This window comes from Pseudorca crassidens, chromosome 10 (genome assembly GCF_039906515.1).
Source record: "Pseudorca crassidens isolate mPseCra1 chromosome 10, mPseCra1.hap1, whole genome shotgun sequence".
NCBI classification, from domain to species: domain Eukaryota; kingdom Metazoa; phylum Chordata; class Mammalia; order Artiodactyla; family Delphinidae; genus Pseudorca; species Pseudorca crassidens.
Genome location: NC_090305.1, coordinates 36,518,116 through 36,533,181, shown reverse-complemented (window position 1 = coordinate 36,533,181; position 15,066 = coordinate 36,518,116). Strand labels below are relative to the sequence as shown.

The window sequence follows — 15,066 nt, the reverse complement described above, 5'->3', positions numbered from 1 at the left end:
GCCACAACTACTGAAGCCCGCGCAGCTAGAGACCATGCTCCACAACAAGAGAAGCCACCACAATGAGAAGCCCACGCACCGCAACAAAGAGTAGCCCCCGCAAGCCACAATTAGAGAAAGCCCGCACTCAGCAACGAAGACCCAACACAGCCAAAAATAAAATCAATTAATTTTAAAAAAGTACTGGTTAGACAAATATAAAAATTAATAATAGGCAGTGAGATTACTAGCAATATTTATTTTCTTCTTTGTGCTTTTCTACATTTTCTGTTTTCCACAATAAACACATATTCATTACTTTTATAAGCAGAAAAGAGCAAAAAATGTTATTTTTTAAAGAAACGCACCCTTTAATTCTTCCCCCAAAACTAAACTTCAAGAGAAATAGCAAAGTGATGACAAAGATATAAACCAGCAAATCTCTTAAGCCAAAGCAGATGACCACAAAGTTAGGCCATCTCAATCAGACATGTCAGTTTCTCTCCAAGTCATGCTAATGACTCACCGGCTGTCTCGGTCCCACAGGAGTATCCGTATATGATTGATAATGGACGGCTGACCTAGCTTAATCTCGATGCCAGAACGGCAGTCATCATCAATTGGGTGCCTAGAAAATCCATGATCCAAATCATAATTTTGAGTGTCACCATCTAATAAGGCAGACTTCAGCTCCCCTTTTACCACCTGGGCTCCATATTTCATAGTTGCAATGTTTTCTTCTGGTACTACAGTTAAAAATAGAAGAAGTAAGGTTAATGGTTACTTATGAAATTTTCCGTATTTTGGGAAAAAAGATAAAATTCTAGCATTTTAGTTGATGCTAGTATATGCATTTAATTTAACGAGAGAGACGAGATATGGAGTGTCTGTGAGGATTAAGATACCACCACAGTTGAAATTTAATGACATCATCACAACCACAAAGTACCTGGGACTAAGACTACTAAGAAAAAGTTGTAAATACTAGAAAAAAACATGTTCTAGGACAAACAAACCAGCTCTACTGAGTTAATTCTATTAGTAGCTTTAATTTAATATCTACTGGACAAAACTAGCATGTAAAATGACCTGTACCTGCCATCTGGACTGAGCACGAAGTATAAAAGCAAAGCAAACAGGTCATACATCTTATAAAATAGAAAGAGAAAGACCCCAATACAGCGGAGCTGTTAGTCATACAAGGATGTGCTGAAACAATTAGTTAAAAACCAAGAATATGTTTAAAAGAAGATATATTTTTACTTCACTTGAATATTTTTAAAAATAAAAATTCAAAAAAAAAATCAGTCTGTCATCAAAAGTAATACTATGGGGCTTCCCTGGTGGCGCAGTGGTTGAGAGTCCGCCTGCCGATGCAGGGGACACGGGTTCGTGCCCCGGTCCGGGAGGATCCCACATGCCGCGGAGCGGCTAGGCTCGTGAGCCATGGCTGCTGAGCCTGCGCGTCCGGAGCCTGTGCTCTGCAATGGGAGAGGCCACAACAGTGAGAGGCCCGCGTACCGCAAAAAAAAAAAAAAAAAAAAAAAAAAAAAAATTAATACTATGATTATAATTAACCCCCCTCCCCTCTCCAACACTAGATGTACTAAGAGTCAATTGTTCCTGGGACTCTGAAGTCCTCTGCAAATTTTGCTTCAGAGATCTAGAACCTGTCTTCCAGGTACTAACATTCTAAAACTGACACTCTCCATGGAGAGACAACAGGCAGCATAAAGTAGATGTTAAGAGCCTGAGATTCAAAGTCAGAGTTTAAATAATGGTGCCACCTTTAACCAGATGGTATCAATTTGGGGAAGTCACTTTCTCTGAACATCAATTTCTCAATAGGGCAACATCTCCCAGGTGTTTTTGTTTAAGGATTAAATGAGATGATCTTTGCAAAGCACAGAGTAAGCTCTAAAAAAAAGATTGCCAGTATTATTACAAAATATGTATAAAAGCACACATAAAACTAAGCAAGTTTACAGACTGTAAATAAATGCTGAATTCTCACAGAATATGTACATCTTGGCTGTGTGATTTGAATAGGGGAAAGTATGAGCTATAATTAGGCTCTTAGGGAAAAGGAGTAAGTAATTCATCATCGTAGATTTCTTGGCAAATGTGGGTTTAGAAACTTTTTTTCAAATGAAGACAGGGAAAGATGATTTAAAAATGAAGCTGAAAAGTGGGGGTTGGGGTAAGTTTAATTAACCTTCAAAAGACTATGGCAACTGAGATAACCAAACCAAATGAAAACAAAACCTAGTCATGATCAACTTCTTACCACCAGAGGCCTAAGTGCTCAGTTTATAACGTTCTACGTTCTATTAGCTCATGAAAATCACACATATTCTTCATATTTATTTTTCATTTATTTAACAAACTTTATTAATTCCTTTGACTTACTCCTCATAATAATCCTTTGAGTGTAGGACTACTATTATATCCATTTCACAGATGGGAAAGTGGGGGCAGAGAAAGGTTAAATGGACTTTGTTGCCCAAGGCCATACAGCCAGCAAGGAGCTGAGGTGCTATCAGAACACATGCAATCTGTTTCCAGGGGCCCTGCCCTGCTACTACCTTCATAAAGGGTTTCTGATGGGAAGACCATACTTTTTCCCTCTTACTAGTCCCTTCCCTCTAAGGTTACTTAGGACCCAAAGGAAAGAAACAGTCTATTATAGCTTTTTTTTTTAGAAAGTTGGACTTAAAATGAGAAAACCTAAGTTTGAGACTCAGGCTCTACCACTTATTATCCCTGATGAGGCCTCTTGGTCTCTATGAATCTGTTTTCTCATCTAAAAATAATAATATTTTACCCAACCCACCCACGGGGCTACTGTAAAAATTACACTATAAATAATATATGCTAAAGTACCATGGGACTTCCCTGGTGGTGCAGTATTTAAGACTCTGCGCTCCCAACGCAGGGGGCCCAGGTCTCTGAACCCTGGTCAGGTAACTAGATCCCACGTGCATGCCACAGCTAAGGGGCCCACCTACTGCAACCAGGGAGCTGGTGAGCCACAACTAATACCCAGCGCAACCAAATAAAAAAATAAAAAAATAAAGTCTACAAAGTACTCTATAAGAATTAAATTAGTCAAAAAACATTTACTGAAGACCCATTCTGTACCAGGTACCCTGTGAGAGAGATAGGCTGTGCCCTCCTGGTGCCTCCAATCTAGAGATGAAGCACTTTATAAGCAAGCAAAGAAAAGCTTCAAATTTGTGATTTGTGAATCCTCAGCAGAGATGACTTGTGAACCCCCTAGTTTACAGATGAAGATACTAAAAGATACTAAAAACTACAACTGGGAAGACAGAATACTAATAGAGTCAAAGAGTTTTCAAAGTATTAACGGTTCACTGCTATTACTGTCTTTATGTGATAGATGAGACAAATTTTATTTACTTATTTATTTGTTTGTTTGTTTATGGCTGCATTGGGTCTTCACTGCTGCACACAGGCTTTCTCTAGATGTGGCGAGCAGGGGCTACTCTTTGCTGTGGTATGCAGGCTTCTCATTGCGGTGGCTTCTCTTGTTGCGGAGCATGGGCTCTAGGCACATGGGTTTCAGTAGTTGTGGCACGTGGGCTCAGTAGTTGTGGCAGAGAGGCTGGGCCCGTAAGCCATGGCCACTGAGCCTGCGCGCCCGGAGCCTATGCTCCGCAACGGGAGAGGCCACAGCAGTGAGAGGCCCGCGTACCACAAAAAAAAAAAAAAAAAAAAAAAAAAAGATTTAGTATTTATGCCCCTAGATACTAATTCCCTAGTCCCAAGATAGAACCTCTCAATGTTTCATGAAAAGTCCCCAAAGACTCAGAACCTATACCCAGGGAAGAACAAAGAAACAGATAAATCTCATCAATAATTTCAAAATAAGCAGAACTATCCTTCCAGACCATCAGCTAAGGAACAGTTCTGAAATTTTAGACCCCTTTTTCCCTAACTGTGAAGAAATCTGATTTTTTAAAAATGGCATGAATGTCTGAATAAATATTTTTTAGGGTCTGAGAGGAAAGTGATATGCTTCCTTAATTATTTCTATTATTAGTTTTACTATTCATATAATTAAAAAGGTAGAAAAACAGTCTGCTACTTAATAATTTCTCGAGTTTATAAGTTACATAAAAGATTCTCAAGCATTTGTATAATCTCCTCCTTGAGCTTCCACTAAATTATTCCAAAATGAAGAATTTAACATTTATGAGCAGCATATCATTCCAGAACTGAGGGGTCCTCAACTGGTTAATTACTCCCTTTCACGGTAATTTCATGGGTCTATAGTAACCCAGGTCTGACACCTATACTGACCAGCTGATCAATTCCAAGCTACCAGTAACTACATGAAATGTCCAAAGCTTCTCCTCAGTTCTGCTGCAATGTCCCAAACTTATCCTTATAACTAAACCAGTTCTGAGGCCCTATCAACACCTCGAATCAAAACTAGGGCAAGAAGGGGAAAAAAGGAGCTTATATAAGAAAGGATCCAACAATTAAGATTTACAAAGGCTAAAACTATATTACTCATCTTGTTACTTCTCCCCTCTCTACCCTCCTACCTTTACCGAAGGCTGACCCTCAACCAGCATCACCCTCTAGCATCTCTAATCTCTTCTCCAACCTCTCCTGACCCATTCCCTCTAGCTACCACACTATTTCTCTACTACCTTTATTCCAATTCACACATCAGATAGTCAACACATTGTATTTACTATAATTTTCAAACCCATGGCCTAATTCCCTGTTTAGTGAAGCTTCTGTCCAGACTACTAACCAACTCACCACAATTTATATCCAAAATTTTTCTCTCCATTCTCATTCTTCTTGCCCTCCCAGCATCACCAGATACCACTGACCACCCACTCCATAGCAACGCTCTCTCCTCTGTTGGCTTCCGTAACCCTATCCCAATTTTCTTCCTACCTCTAATTCTTCCTTCTCTACCTTCAGCCCCTGGTCATAAGTCTCCTCCAAGTCTCAGACTTTGATTTTCACTTCTTTCTCTATACTCTAGCCCAGGTTTCAGTTCTTTTACCACCAGCTTTGACTGCTTCCTGAACACCAGTAATATGCTTCCACTGCTTTCAGACAATTCTCATTGTATTCATTCATCAAGTATCATCTACAGACTACCCAGTGTGTTGAATGTTGAGGATACAAAGATCAGTGTGCCTTCAAGGATCTAAAACAAGTAAATGAAAAGGTTTAAAAAATGTGATCAATGTGATACCTCCTACACAGACATACAGAGATGAGGAAAAACACAAAATAATAATATAACAATGGTTTCCTACAGTATTGAGCTTATACACATTATTTGCACACATTACTTCGAGTAATTCTCATAACAATATGCAAAGGTATAAAACTAAAGGTAAAATTCCTTATGTGATTTAACACCAGGTCATGCAACTAGTAAGTGACTAATTCAGGACTTGAAGTCAAATTTGTCTCGCTCCAAAACCTATGCTTTTTCTTCTATGCCCAATGAAAAGAAATCTAAATCTGATGAGTCAGGAGAGAAGTCCAGGCTAAGGACACCTATTTAAGATCAATCAGTATTTCAAAAGAGTGTCTGAAGTCATGGACAAGGAAAAGATCACTCAGGGAAATGACTAACATGAGACAGAACTTAGAATTTAGATACCCCAGAAACTCTCAAACTCAGTAAGTCTAAAACAAGTTCAGACATTCGTTCAAGATGGCGGAGTAAAAGGACATGTCTCACTCCCTCTTGCGAGAGCACCGGAATCACAACTAACTGCTGAATAATCATCGACAGGAAGACACTGGAGCTCACCAAAAAAGATACCCCACATCCAAAGACAAAGGAGAAGCCACAATGAGACGGTAGGAGGGGCGCAATCACAATAAAATCAAATCCCATAACTGCTGGGTGGGTGTCTCACAAACTGGAGAACACTTACACCACAGAAGTCCACCCACTGCAGTGAAGGTTCTGAGCCCCACGGCAGGCGTCCCAACCTGTGGGTGTGGCAACAGAGGGAGGAATTCCTAGAGAATCAGACTTTGAAGGCTAGCGGGATTTGATTGCAGGACTTCGACAAGACTGGGGGAAACAGAGACTCCACTCTTGGAGGGCACACACCAAGTAGTGTGTGCATCGGGACCAAGGGAAAGGAGCAGTGACCCCATAGGAGACTGAACCAGACCTACCTGCTAGGGTTGGAGGGTCTCCTGCAGAGGCAGAGGGTGGCTGTGGCTCACCGTGGGGACAAGGACACTGGCAGAAGAAGTTGTGGGAAGCACTCCTTGGCATGAGCTCTCCGAGAGTCTGCCATTAGCCCCACCAAAGAGCCTGGGTAGGCTCTAGTATTGGGTTGCCTCAGGCCAAACAACCAACAGGGAGGGAACCCAGCCTCACCCATCAGCAGGCAAGCAGATTAAAGTTTACTAAGGTCTGACCACCAGAGTAATACCCAGCTCTACCCACCACCAGTCCCTCCCATCAGGAAACTTGCACAAGCCTCTTAGATAGCCTCATCCACCAGAGGGCAGACAGCAGAAACAAGAACAACTACAATCCTGCAGCCTGTGGAACAAAAACCACATTCACAGAATGGAAGACAAGATGAAAAGGAAGAGGGCTATGTACCAGATGAAGAAACAAGATACAACCCCAGAAAAACAACTAAATGAAGTGGAGATAGGCAACCTTCCAGAAAAAGAATTCAGAATAATGATAGTGAAGATGATCCAGGACCTTGGAAAAAGAATGGAGGCAAAGATCGAGAAGTTGCAAGAAATCTTTAACAAAGACCTAGAAGAATTAGGGGAGGAGCTTCAAGATGGTGGAAGAGTAAGACGCGGAGATCACCTTCCTCTCCACAAATACATAAGAAATACATCTACATGTGGAACAGCTCCTATAGAACACCTACTGAATCCTGGCAGAAGACCTCAGACCTCCCAAAAGTCAAGAAACTCCCCCACGTACCTGGGTAGGGCAAAAGAAAAAAGAAAAAAACAGAGACAAAAGAATAGGGACGGGACCTGCACCAGTGGGAGGGAGCTGTGAAGGAGCAAAGGTTTCCACACACTAGGAAGCCCCTTCGTGGCCGGAGACTGTGGGTGGTGGAAGGGGGGAGCTTCGGAGCCACGGAGGAGAGCGCAGCAACAGGGGTGCGGAGAGCAAAGCGGAGAGATTCCCGCACAGAGGATCGGTGCCGACACGCATTCACCAGCCCGAGAGGCCTGTCTGCTCACCCGCCGGGGCGGGCGGGGGCTGGAAGCTGAGGCTCAGGCTTCGGTCAGATACCAGGGAGAGGACTGGGGCTGGCTGCGTGAACACAGCCTGAAGGGACTAGTGCACCACAGCTAGCCGGGAGGGAGTCCAGGAAAAAGTCTGGAGCTGCCAAAGAGGCAAGAGACTTTTTCTTCCCTCTTTGTTTCCTGGTGCACGAGAAGGGATTAAGAGCGCCGCTTAAACGAGCTCCAGAGAAGAGCACGAGCCGTGGCTATCAGCGCGGACCCCAGAGACGGGCATGGGACGCTAAGGCTGCTGCTGCCACCACCAAGAAGCCTGTGTGCACGCACAGGTCACTCTCCACACCTCCCCTGTGCAGCCCGCCACTGCCAGGGTCCCGTGATCCAAGGACAACTTCCCCGGGAGAACACACGGTGCACCTCAGGCTGTTGCAACGTCACGCTGGCCTCTGCCGCCGCAGGCTCTCCCGCATCTGTATCCCCCACTCCCCGCAGCCTGAGTGAGCCAGAGGCCCCGAATCAGCTGCTCCCTTAACCCCGTCCTGTCTGAGTGAAGAACAGACGCCCTCAGGAGACCTACACACAGAGGTGGGTCCAAATCCAAAGCTGAACCTCGGGAGCTGTGCGAACAAAGAAGAGAAAGGGAAATTTCTCCCAGCAGCCTCAGAAGCAGCGGATTAAATCTCCACAGTCAACTTGATGAACCCTGCATCTGTGCAATACCTGAATAAACAACGAATCATCCCAAATTGAGGAGGTGGACTTTGGGAGCAAAGATATATATATATTTTCCCTTTTTCTCTTTTTGTGAGTGTGTATATGTATGCTTCTGTGTGTGATTTTGTCTGTATACGCTTTGCTTTTACCATTTGTCCTAGGGTTCTGTACATCCGGTTTTTCTTAGTTTTTTTTTTTTTACTTTTTAAAATTTTTTCCTTAATAAATAGTTTTTATTTTAATAACTTTATTTTATTTTATTTTACCTTCCTTCTTTTTTTCTATTATTTCTCCCTTTTCTTCTGAGCCATGTGGATGAAAGGTTCTTGGTGCTCCAGCCAGGCATGAGGGCTGTGCCTCTGAGGTGGGAGAGCCAATTTCAGGACACTGGTCCACAAGAGACCTCCCAGCTCCATGTAAAATTAAACAGCGAAAATCTCCCAGAGATCTCCATCTCAACGCCAAGACCCACCTTCACTCAACTACCATCAAGCTACAGTGCTGGACACCCTATGCCAGACAACTAGCAAAACAGGAACACAACCTATTCCATTAGCAGAGTGGCTACTTAAAATCATAATAAGGCCACAGACACCCCAAAAAACACCACCAGACGTGGACCTGCCCACCAGAAAGACAAGATCCAGCCTCATCCACCAGAACACAGGCACAAGTCTCCTCCACCAGGAAGCCTACACAACCCACTGAACCAACCTAAGCCAGTGGGGACAGACACCAAAAACAACAAGAACTATGAACCTGCAGCCTGAGAAAAGAAGACCCCAAACACAGTAAGTTAAGCAAAATGAGAAGACAGAAAAACACACAGCAGATGAAGGAGCAAGGTAAAAACCCACCAGACCAAACAAATGAAGAGGAAATAGGCAGTCTACCTGAAAAAGAATTCAGAATAGTGATAGTAAAGATGATCCAAAATCTTGGAAATAGAATAGAGGAAATACAAGGAACGTTTAACAAGGACCTAGAAGAACTAAAGAGCAAAGAAACAATGATGAACAACACAATAAATGAAATTAAAAATTCTCTAGAAGGAATCAATAGCAGGATAACTGAGGCAGAAGAACGGATAAGGGACCTGGAAGATAAAATAGTGGAAATAACTACTGCAGAGCAGAATAAAGAAAACAGAATGAAAAGAACTGAGGACAGTCTCAGAGACTTCTGGGACAACATTAAACGCACCAACATGCGAATTGTAGGGGTCTCAGGAGAAGAAGAGAAAGGGACTGAGAAAATATTTGAAGAGATTATAGTTGAAAACTTCCCTAATATGGGAAAGGAAATAATTAATCAAGTCCAGGAAGCACAGAGAGTGCCATACAGGATAAATCCAAGGAGAAACACGCCAAGACACATAATAAGCAAACTATCAAAAATTAAATACAAAGAAACAATATTAAAAGCAGCAATGGAAAAACAACAAATAACACACAAGGGAACCCCCATAAGGTTAACAGCTGATCTTTCAGCAGAAACTCTGCAAGCCAGAAGGAGTGGCAGGACATAATTTAAAGTGATGACGGAGAAAAACCTACAACCAAGATTACTCTACCCAGCAGAGATGTCATTCAGATTTGACGGAGAAATTAAAAACCTTACAGACAAGCAAAAGCTGAAAGAATTCACCACCACCAAACCAGCTTTACAACAAATGCTAAAGGAACTTCTCTAGGCAGGAAACACAAGAGAAGGAAAAGACCTACAATAACAACCCAAAACAATTAAGAAAATGGGAATAGGAACATACATATCGATAATTACCTTAAATATGAATGGATTAAAAGCTCTAATCAAAAGACACAGACTGGCTGAATGGATACAAAAACAAGACCCATATATATGCTGTCTACAAGAGACCCACTTCAGACCTAGGGACACACACTGACTGAAAGTGAGGAGATGGAAAAAGATATTCCATGCAAATGGAAATCAAAAGAAAGATGGAGTAGCAATTCTCATAACAGACAAAATAGACTTTAAAGACTGTTACAAGAGACAAAGAAGGACACTACGTAATGATCAAGGGATCAATCCAAGAAGAAGATATAACAAATGTAAATATTTATGCACCCAACATAGGAGCACCTCAATACATACGGCAAATACTAACAGCCATAAAAGGGGAAATCGACAGTAACACAATCATAGTAGGGGACTTTAACACCCCACTTTCACCAATGGACAGATCATCCAAAATGAAAATAAACAAGGAAACACAAGCTTTAAATCATACATTAAACAAGATGGACTTCATATTTATAGGACATTCCATACAAAAACAACAGAATACAAATTCTTCTCAAGTGCTCATGGAACGTTCTCCAGGATAGATCATATCTTGGGTCACAAATCAAGCCCTGGTAAATTTAAGAAAATTGAAATCATATCAAGTATCTTTTCCGACCACAATGCTATGAGACTAGATATCAATTACAGGAAAAAATCTGTAAAAAATACAAGCACATGGAGGCTAAACAATACACTACTTAATAACCAAGAGATCACTGAAGAAATTAAAGAGGAAATCAAAAAATACCTAGAAACAAATGACAATGAAAACACGATGACCAAAGCCTATGGGATGCAGCAAAAGCAGTTCTAAGAGGGAAGTTTATAATAAGCAATACAATCTTACCTTAAGAAACAAGAAATATCTCAAATAAACAACCTAACCTTACACCTAAAGCAATTAGAGAAAAAAGAACAAAAACAACCCCAAAGTTAGCAGAAGGAAAGAAATCATAAAGATCAGAGCAGAAATAAATGAAACAGAAACAAAGAAAACACGAGCGAAGATCAATAAAACTAAAAGCTGGGTCTTTGAGAAGATAAACAAAATTGAAAAACCATTAGCCAGACTCATCAAGAAAAACAGGGAGACGACTCAAATCAATAGAATTAGAAATGAAAAAGGAGAAGTAACAACTGACACTGCAGAAATACAAAGGATCATGAGAGATTACTACAAGCAACTCTATGCCAATAAAATGGACAACCTGGAAGAAATGGACAAATTCTTAGAAAGGTATAACCTTCCAAGACTGAACCAGGAAGAAATAGAATATATGAACAGACCAATCACAAGCACTGAAATTGAAACTGTGATTTAAAATCTTCCAACAAACGAAAGTCCAGGACTAGATGGCTTCACAGGTGAATTATATCAAACATTTAGAGAAGAGCTAACACCTATCCTTCTCAAACTCTTCCAAAAATTGCAGAGGAAGGAAAACTCCCAAACTCATTCTACAAGGCCACCATCACCCTGATACCAAAACCAGACAAAGATACTACAAAAAAAGAAAATCACAGACCATTATTACTGGTGAATATAGATGCAAAAATCCTCAACAAAATATCAGCAAACAGAATCCAACAACACATTAAAAGGATCATACACCATGACAATGTGGGATTTATCCCAGGGATGCAAGGATTCTTCAATATACACAAATCCATCAATGTGATACACCATATTAACAAACTGAAGGAGAAAAACCATAGGACAATAGATGAATACAAAGCTTTTGACAAAATTCAACACCCACTTATGATAAAAACTCTCCAGAAAGTGGGAATAGAGGGAAACCTACCTCAACATAATAAAGGCCATATACAACAAACCCACAGCAAACATCATTCTCAATGGTGAAAACCTGAAAGCAATTCCACTAAGATCAGGAACAAGACAAGGATGTCCACTCTCGCCACTATTATTCAACACAGTTTTGGAAGGCCTAGCCATGGCAATCAGAGAAGAAAAGGAAATAAAAGGAATACAAATTAGAAAAGAAGAAGTAAATCTGTCAGTGTTTGCAGCTGACATGATACTATACATAGAGAATCCTAAAGATGCCACCAGAAAACTACTAGAGCTAATCAATGAATTTGGTAAAGTTGCAGGATACAAAATTAATGCACCAGAAATCTCTTGCATTCCTATACATTAATGATGAAAAATCTGAAAGAGAAATTAAGGAAACAGTCATATTTACCACTGCAACAAAAAGAATAAAATACCTAGGAATAAACCTACCTACCTAAGGAGACAAAAGACCTGTATGCAGAAAGCTATAAGACACTGATGAAAGAAATTAAAGATGATACCAACAGATGGAGAGATATACCATGTTCTTGGATTGGAAGAATCAATATTGTGAAAATGACTATACTACCCAAAGCAATCTACAGATTCAATGCAATCCCTATCAAATTACCAATGGCATTTTTTTCCAGAACTAGAACAAAAAATCTTAAAATTTGTATGGAGACACAAAAGACCCCGAATAGCCAAAGCAGTCTTGAGGGGAAAAAATGGAGCTGGAGGAATCAGACTTCCTCACTTCAGACTATACTACAAAGCTACAGTAATCAAGACAATATGGTACTGGCACAAAAACAGAAACATAGATCAATGGAACAAAGATAGAAAGCTCAAGAGATAAACCCACGCACCTATGGTCAACTAATCTATGACAAAGGAGGCAAGGATATACAATGGAGAAAGGACAATCTCTTCAAAAACTGGTGCTGGGAAAACTGGACAGCTACATGTAAAAGAATGAAATTAGAGTGCTCCCTAACACCATACACAAAAATAAACTCAAAATGGATTAGAGACCTAAATGTAAGACTGGACACTATAAAACTCTTAGAGGAAAACATAGAACACTCTGACATAAATCACAGCAAGATCTTTTTTGATCCACCTTCTAGAGTAACAGAAATAAAAAGAAAAACAAATGGGACCTAATGAAACTTGAAAGCTTTTGCAAAGCAAAGGAAACTACAAGATGAAAAGACAACCCTCAGAATGGGAGAAAATATTTGCAAACGAATCAATGGACAAAGGATTAATCTCAAAAATATATAAACAGCTCATGCAGCTCAATATTAAAAAAACAAACAACCCAATCCAAAAATGGGCAGAAGATGTAAATAGACATTTCTCCAAAGAAGACATACAGATGGCCAAGAAGCACATGAAAAGCTGCTCAACATCACTAATTATTATAGAAATGCAAATCAAAACTACAATGAGGTATCACCTCACACCAGTTAGAATGGGCATCATCAGAAAATCTACAAACAACAAATCCTGGAGAGGGTGTGGAGAAAAGGGAACCCTCTTGCACTGTTGGTGGGAATGTAAATTGATACAGCCACTGTGGAGAACAGTATGGAGGTTCCTTAAAAAAACTACAAATAGAACTACCATATGACCCAGCAATCCCACTACTGGGCATACACCCAGAGAAAACCATAATTCAAAAAGACACATCCACCCCAATGTTCATTGCAGCACTATTTACAATAGCCAGGTCATGGAAGCAACCTAAAAGACCATCGACAGACTAACAGATAAAGAAGATGTGGTAAATGTATACAATGGAGTATTACTCACCCATAAATCGGAACGAAATTGGGTCATTTGTAGAGACGTGTATGGATCTAGAGACTCTCATACAGAGTGAAGTAAGTCAGAAAGAGAAAAACAAAAATTGTATATTAACGCATGTATGTGGAACCTAGAAAACTGGTACAGATGAACCGGTTTGCAGGGTAGAAATAGAGACACAGATGTAGAGAACAAACGTATGGACACCAAGTGGGGAAAGTGGCAGGGTGTGTGTGTGTGTGTGATGAATTGGGAGATTAGGATTGACATATATACATTAATATGTATAAAATGGATAACTAATAAGAACCTGCTGTATAAAAAAATAAAAATTAAATTAAAAAATTAAATAAAAAGAATTGTATTATCTTCACTTAAAATAAATAAATAAATAGGAAAAAAATAGGTTTTTATCTCAAAGGGTTATTGTGAGAATTAAATCATCATGTAGGACTGTTACTGATATATATAAGCACTTCATAAGTGTTCATTGCTATTAGTTTTATTAATAAGAAAAATACCATATAAGTATTGGAAATGCTATGCAAGTGTTACCCATTATTATTTTTATTTAGAATCTCCGTGTTCATGGCACCTAAAATAATAATAAGCATATAGCATGTACTCAGTACTGATTTGATGGAGGAAAGGAGGAAAGGTCTTAACATGAGAAAGTATCTAAGTTTTGACATTCTAGGGAGTGGCTGGAGAAATTTGTCCAGAAATGGCAAGAAATACCTATTTTGTGGTCTACAGAGGCTAAGCAATCTCAGGAGGAATTAGCAGGAGAAGGAGTCGGAAAGGCATTCCACAGGAAGCAGAGCTCTATGTTCTCAGATTGACACATACCATGTTTACCTGAACTACAGTTTTGTAGCTAGAGTTTTGTAGCTGGGCCTGTCACAGGATGCAAACAAAACTTCTTGGTGAGATTAGCATAAATAGGTACTTACTAAGCATGCCTCTGTAATTGAGGTCCATGTCCCGGCTCTCTGATCGAACTTTAATAGCATCCAGAATGGCATCAGGAGACAATAGTCCCGAAGGCCTCACGACATTCAGAAGTTCAGTGAGGCTCATCAGAGGCAAACGGACAGCCTGCATGATTTCAGCATGATTCTCCTTTGAATTATGCTTACACCAGTTTAACAAGGCTAGGAAGATATCTTTTTCGGGAGCTGCAAATGAATCTCTTAATACGATGTTTAAAAGTGCTGCCTGAAAAGGATAAAAAGGAAAAATTCCAGTTATTATGGAGCTCAACCATGTGCATGATCAATCAGTAAAACTTTACTGAACTGCAAGTATCACTTATATTTAAGCAGTTAACTCTTCTTGACCATCTTCTTTCCTTATTCTTTCTGCCATGTACTCTCTTCCCTATTATGGCTGTGTGAATAGCCGTAGGCATCTTGTACCTAGTCTTTCCAGCACATTTGCACCCATCTTTAGTAAAATAACAAGAAAAACAGCAATGTGAGACGCTGTCACCCCATACAGGTTCTTCAGCAGAGTTTGCATTTATGAGCCGGTAAGATGCATCTAGCATTTAAAATTCAAACCTTTTGTTCCACAGTATTACTGCACCACCACACTTTTGGTTCTCAGATTTCTAAACTGACTGCCAGCAACACTGTGCGACCCTACAAGATCCTTGCCTTTGAAAATTAACTAGGACAATAAAAATCAAAGTTACACTCAAATCAAGACTT

The 15,066-nt window shown here is 40.2% G+C and overlaps 1 protein-coding gene across 3 annotated transcripts in view; it reads right to left on the bottom strand.

The window, feature by feature from the left end:
- The window catches only part of BTBD9 (BTB domain containing 9), a 419,689-nt gene that overhangs the window by 363,567 nt on the left and 41,056 nt on the right, over positions 1-15,066 (bottom strand). For all 3 annotated transcript variants that reach the window (XR_010946847.1, XM_067753105.1, XM_067753106.1), the window contains exons 4-5: positions 14,308-14,572; positions 506-725 (exon numbers count right to left, since the gene is read on the bottom strand). Coding sequence is in view for 2 of the 3 variants with exons in the window: in XM_067753105.1 (XP_067609206.1) it covers positions 506-725; positions 14,308-14,572 (485 nt within the window). In the remaining variant the exon portion in view is untranslated. The remainder of the gene's footprint in view (positions 1-505; positions 726-14,307; positions 14,573-15,066) is intronic.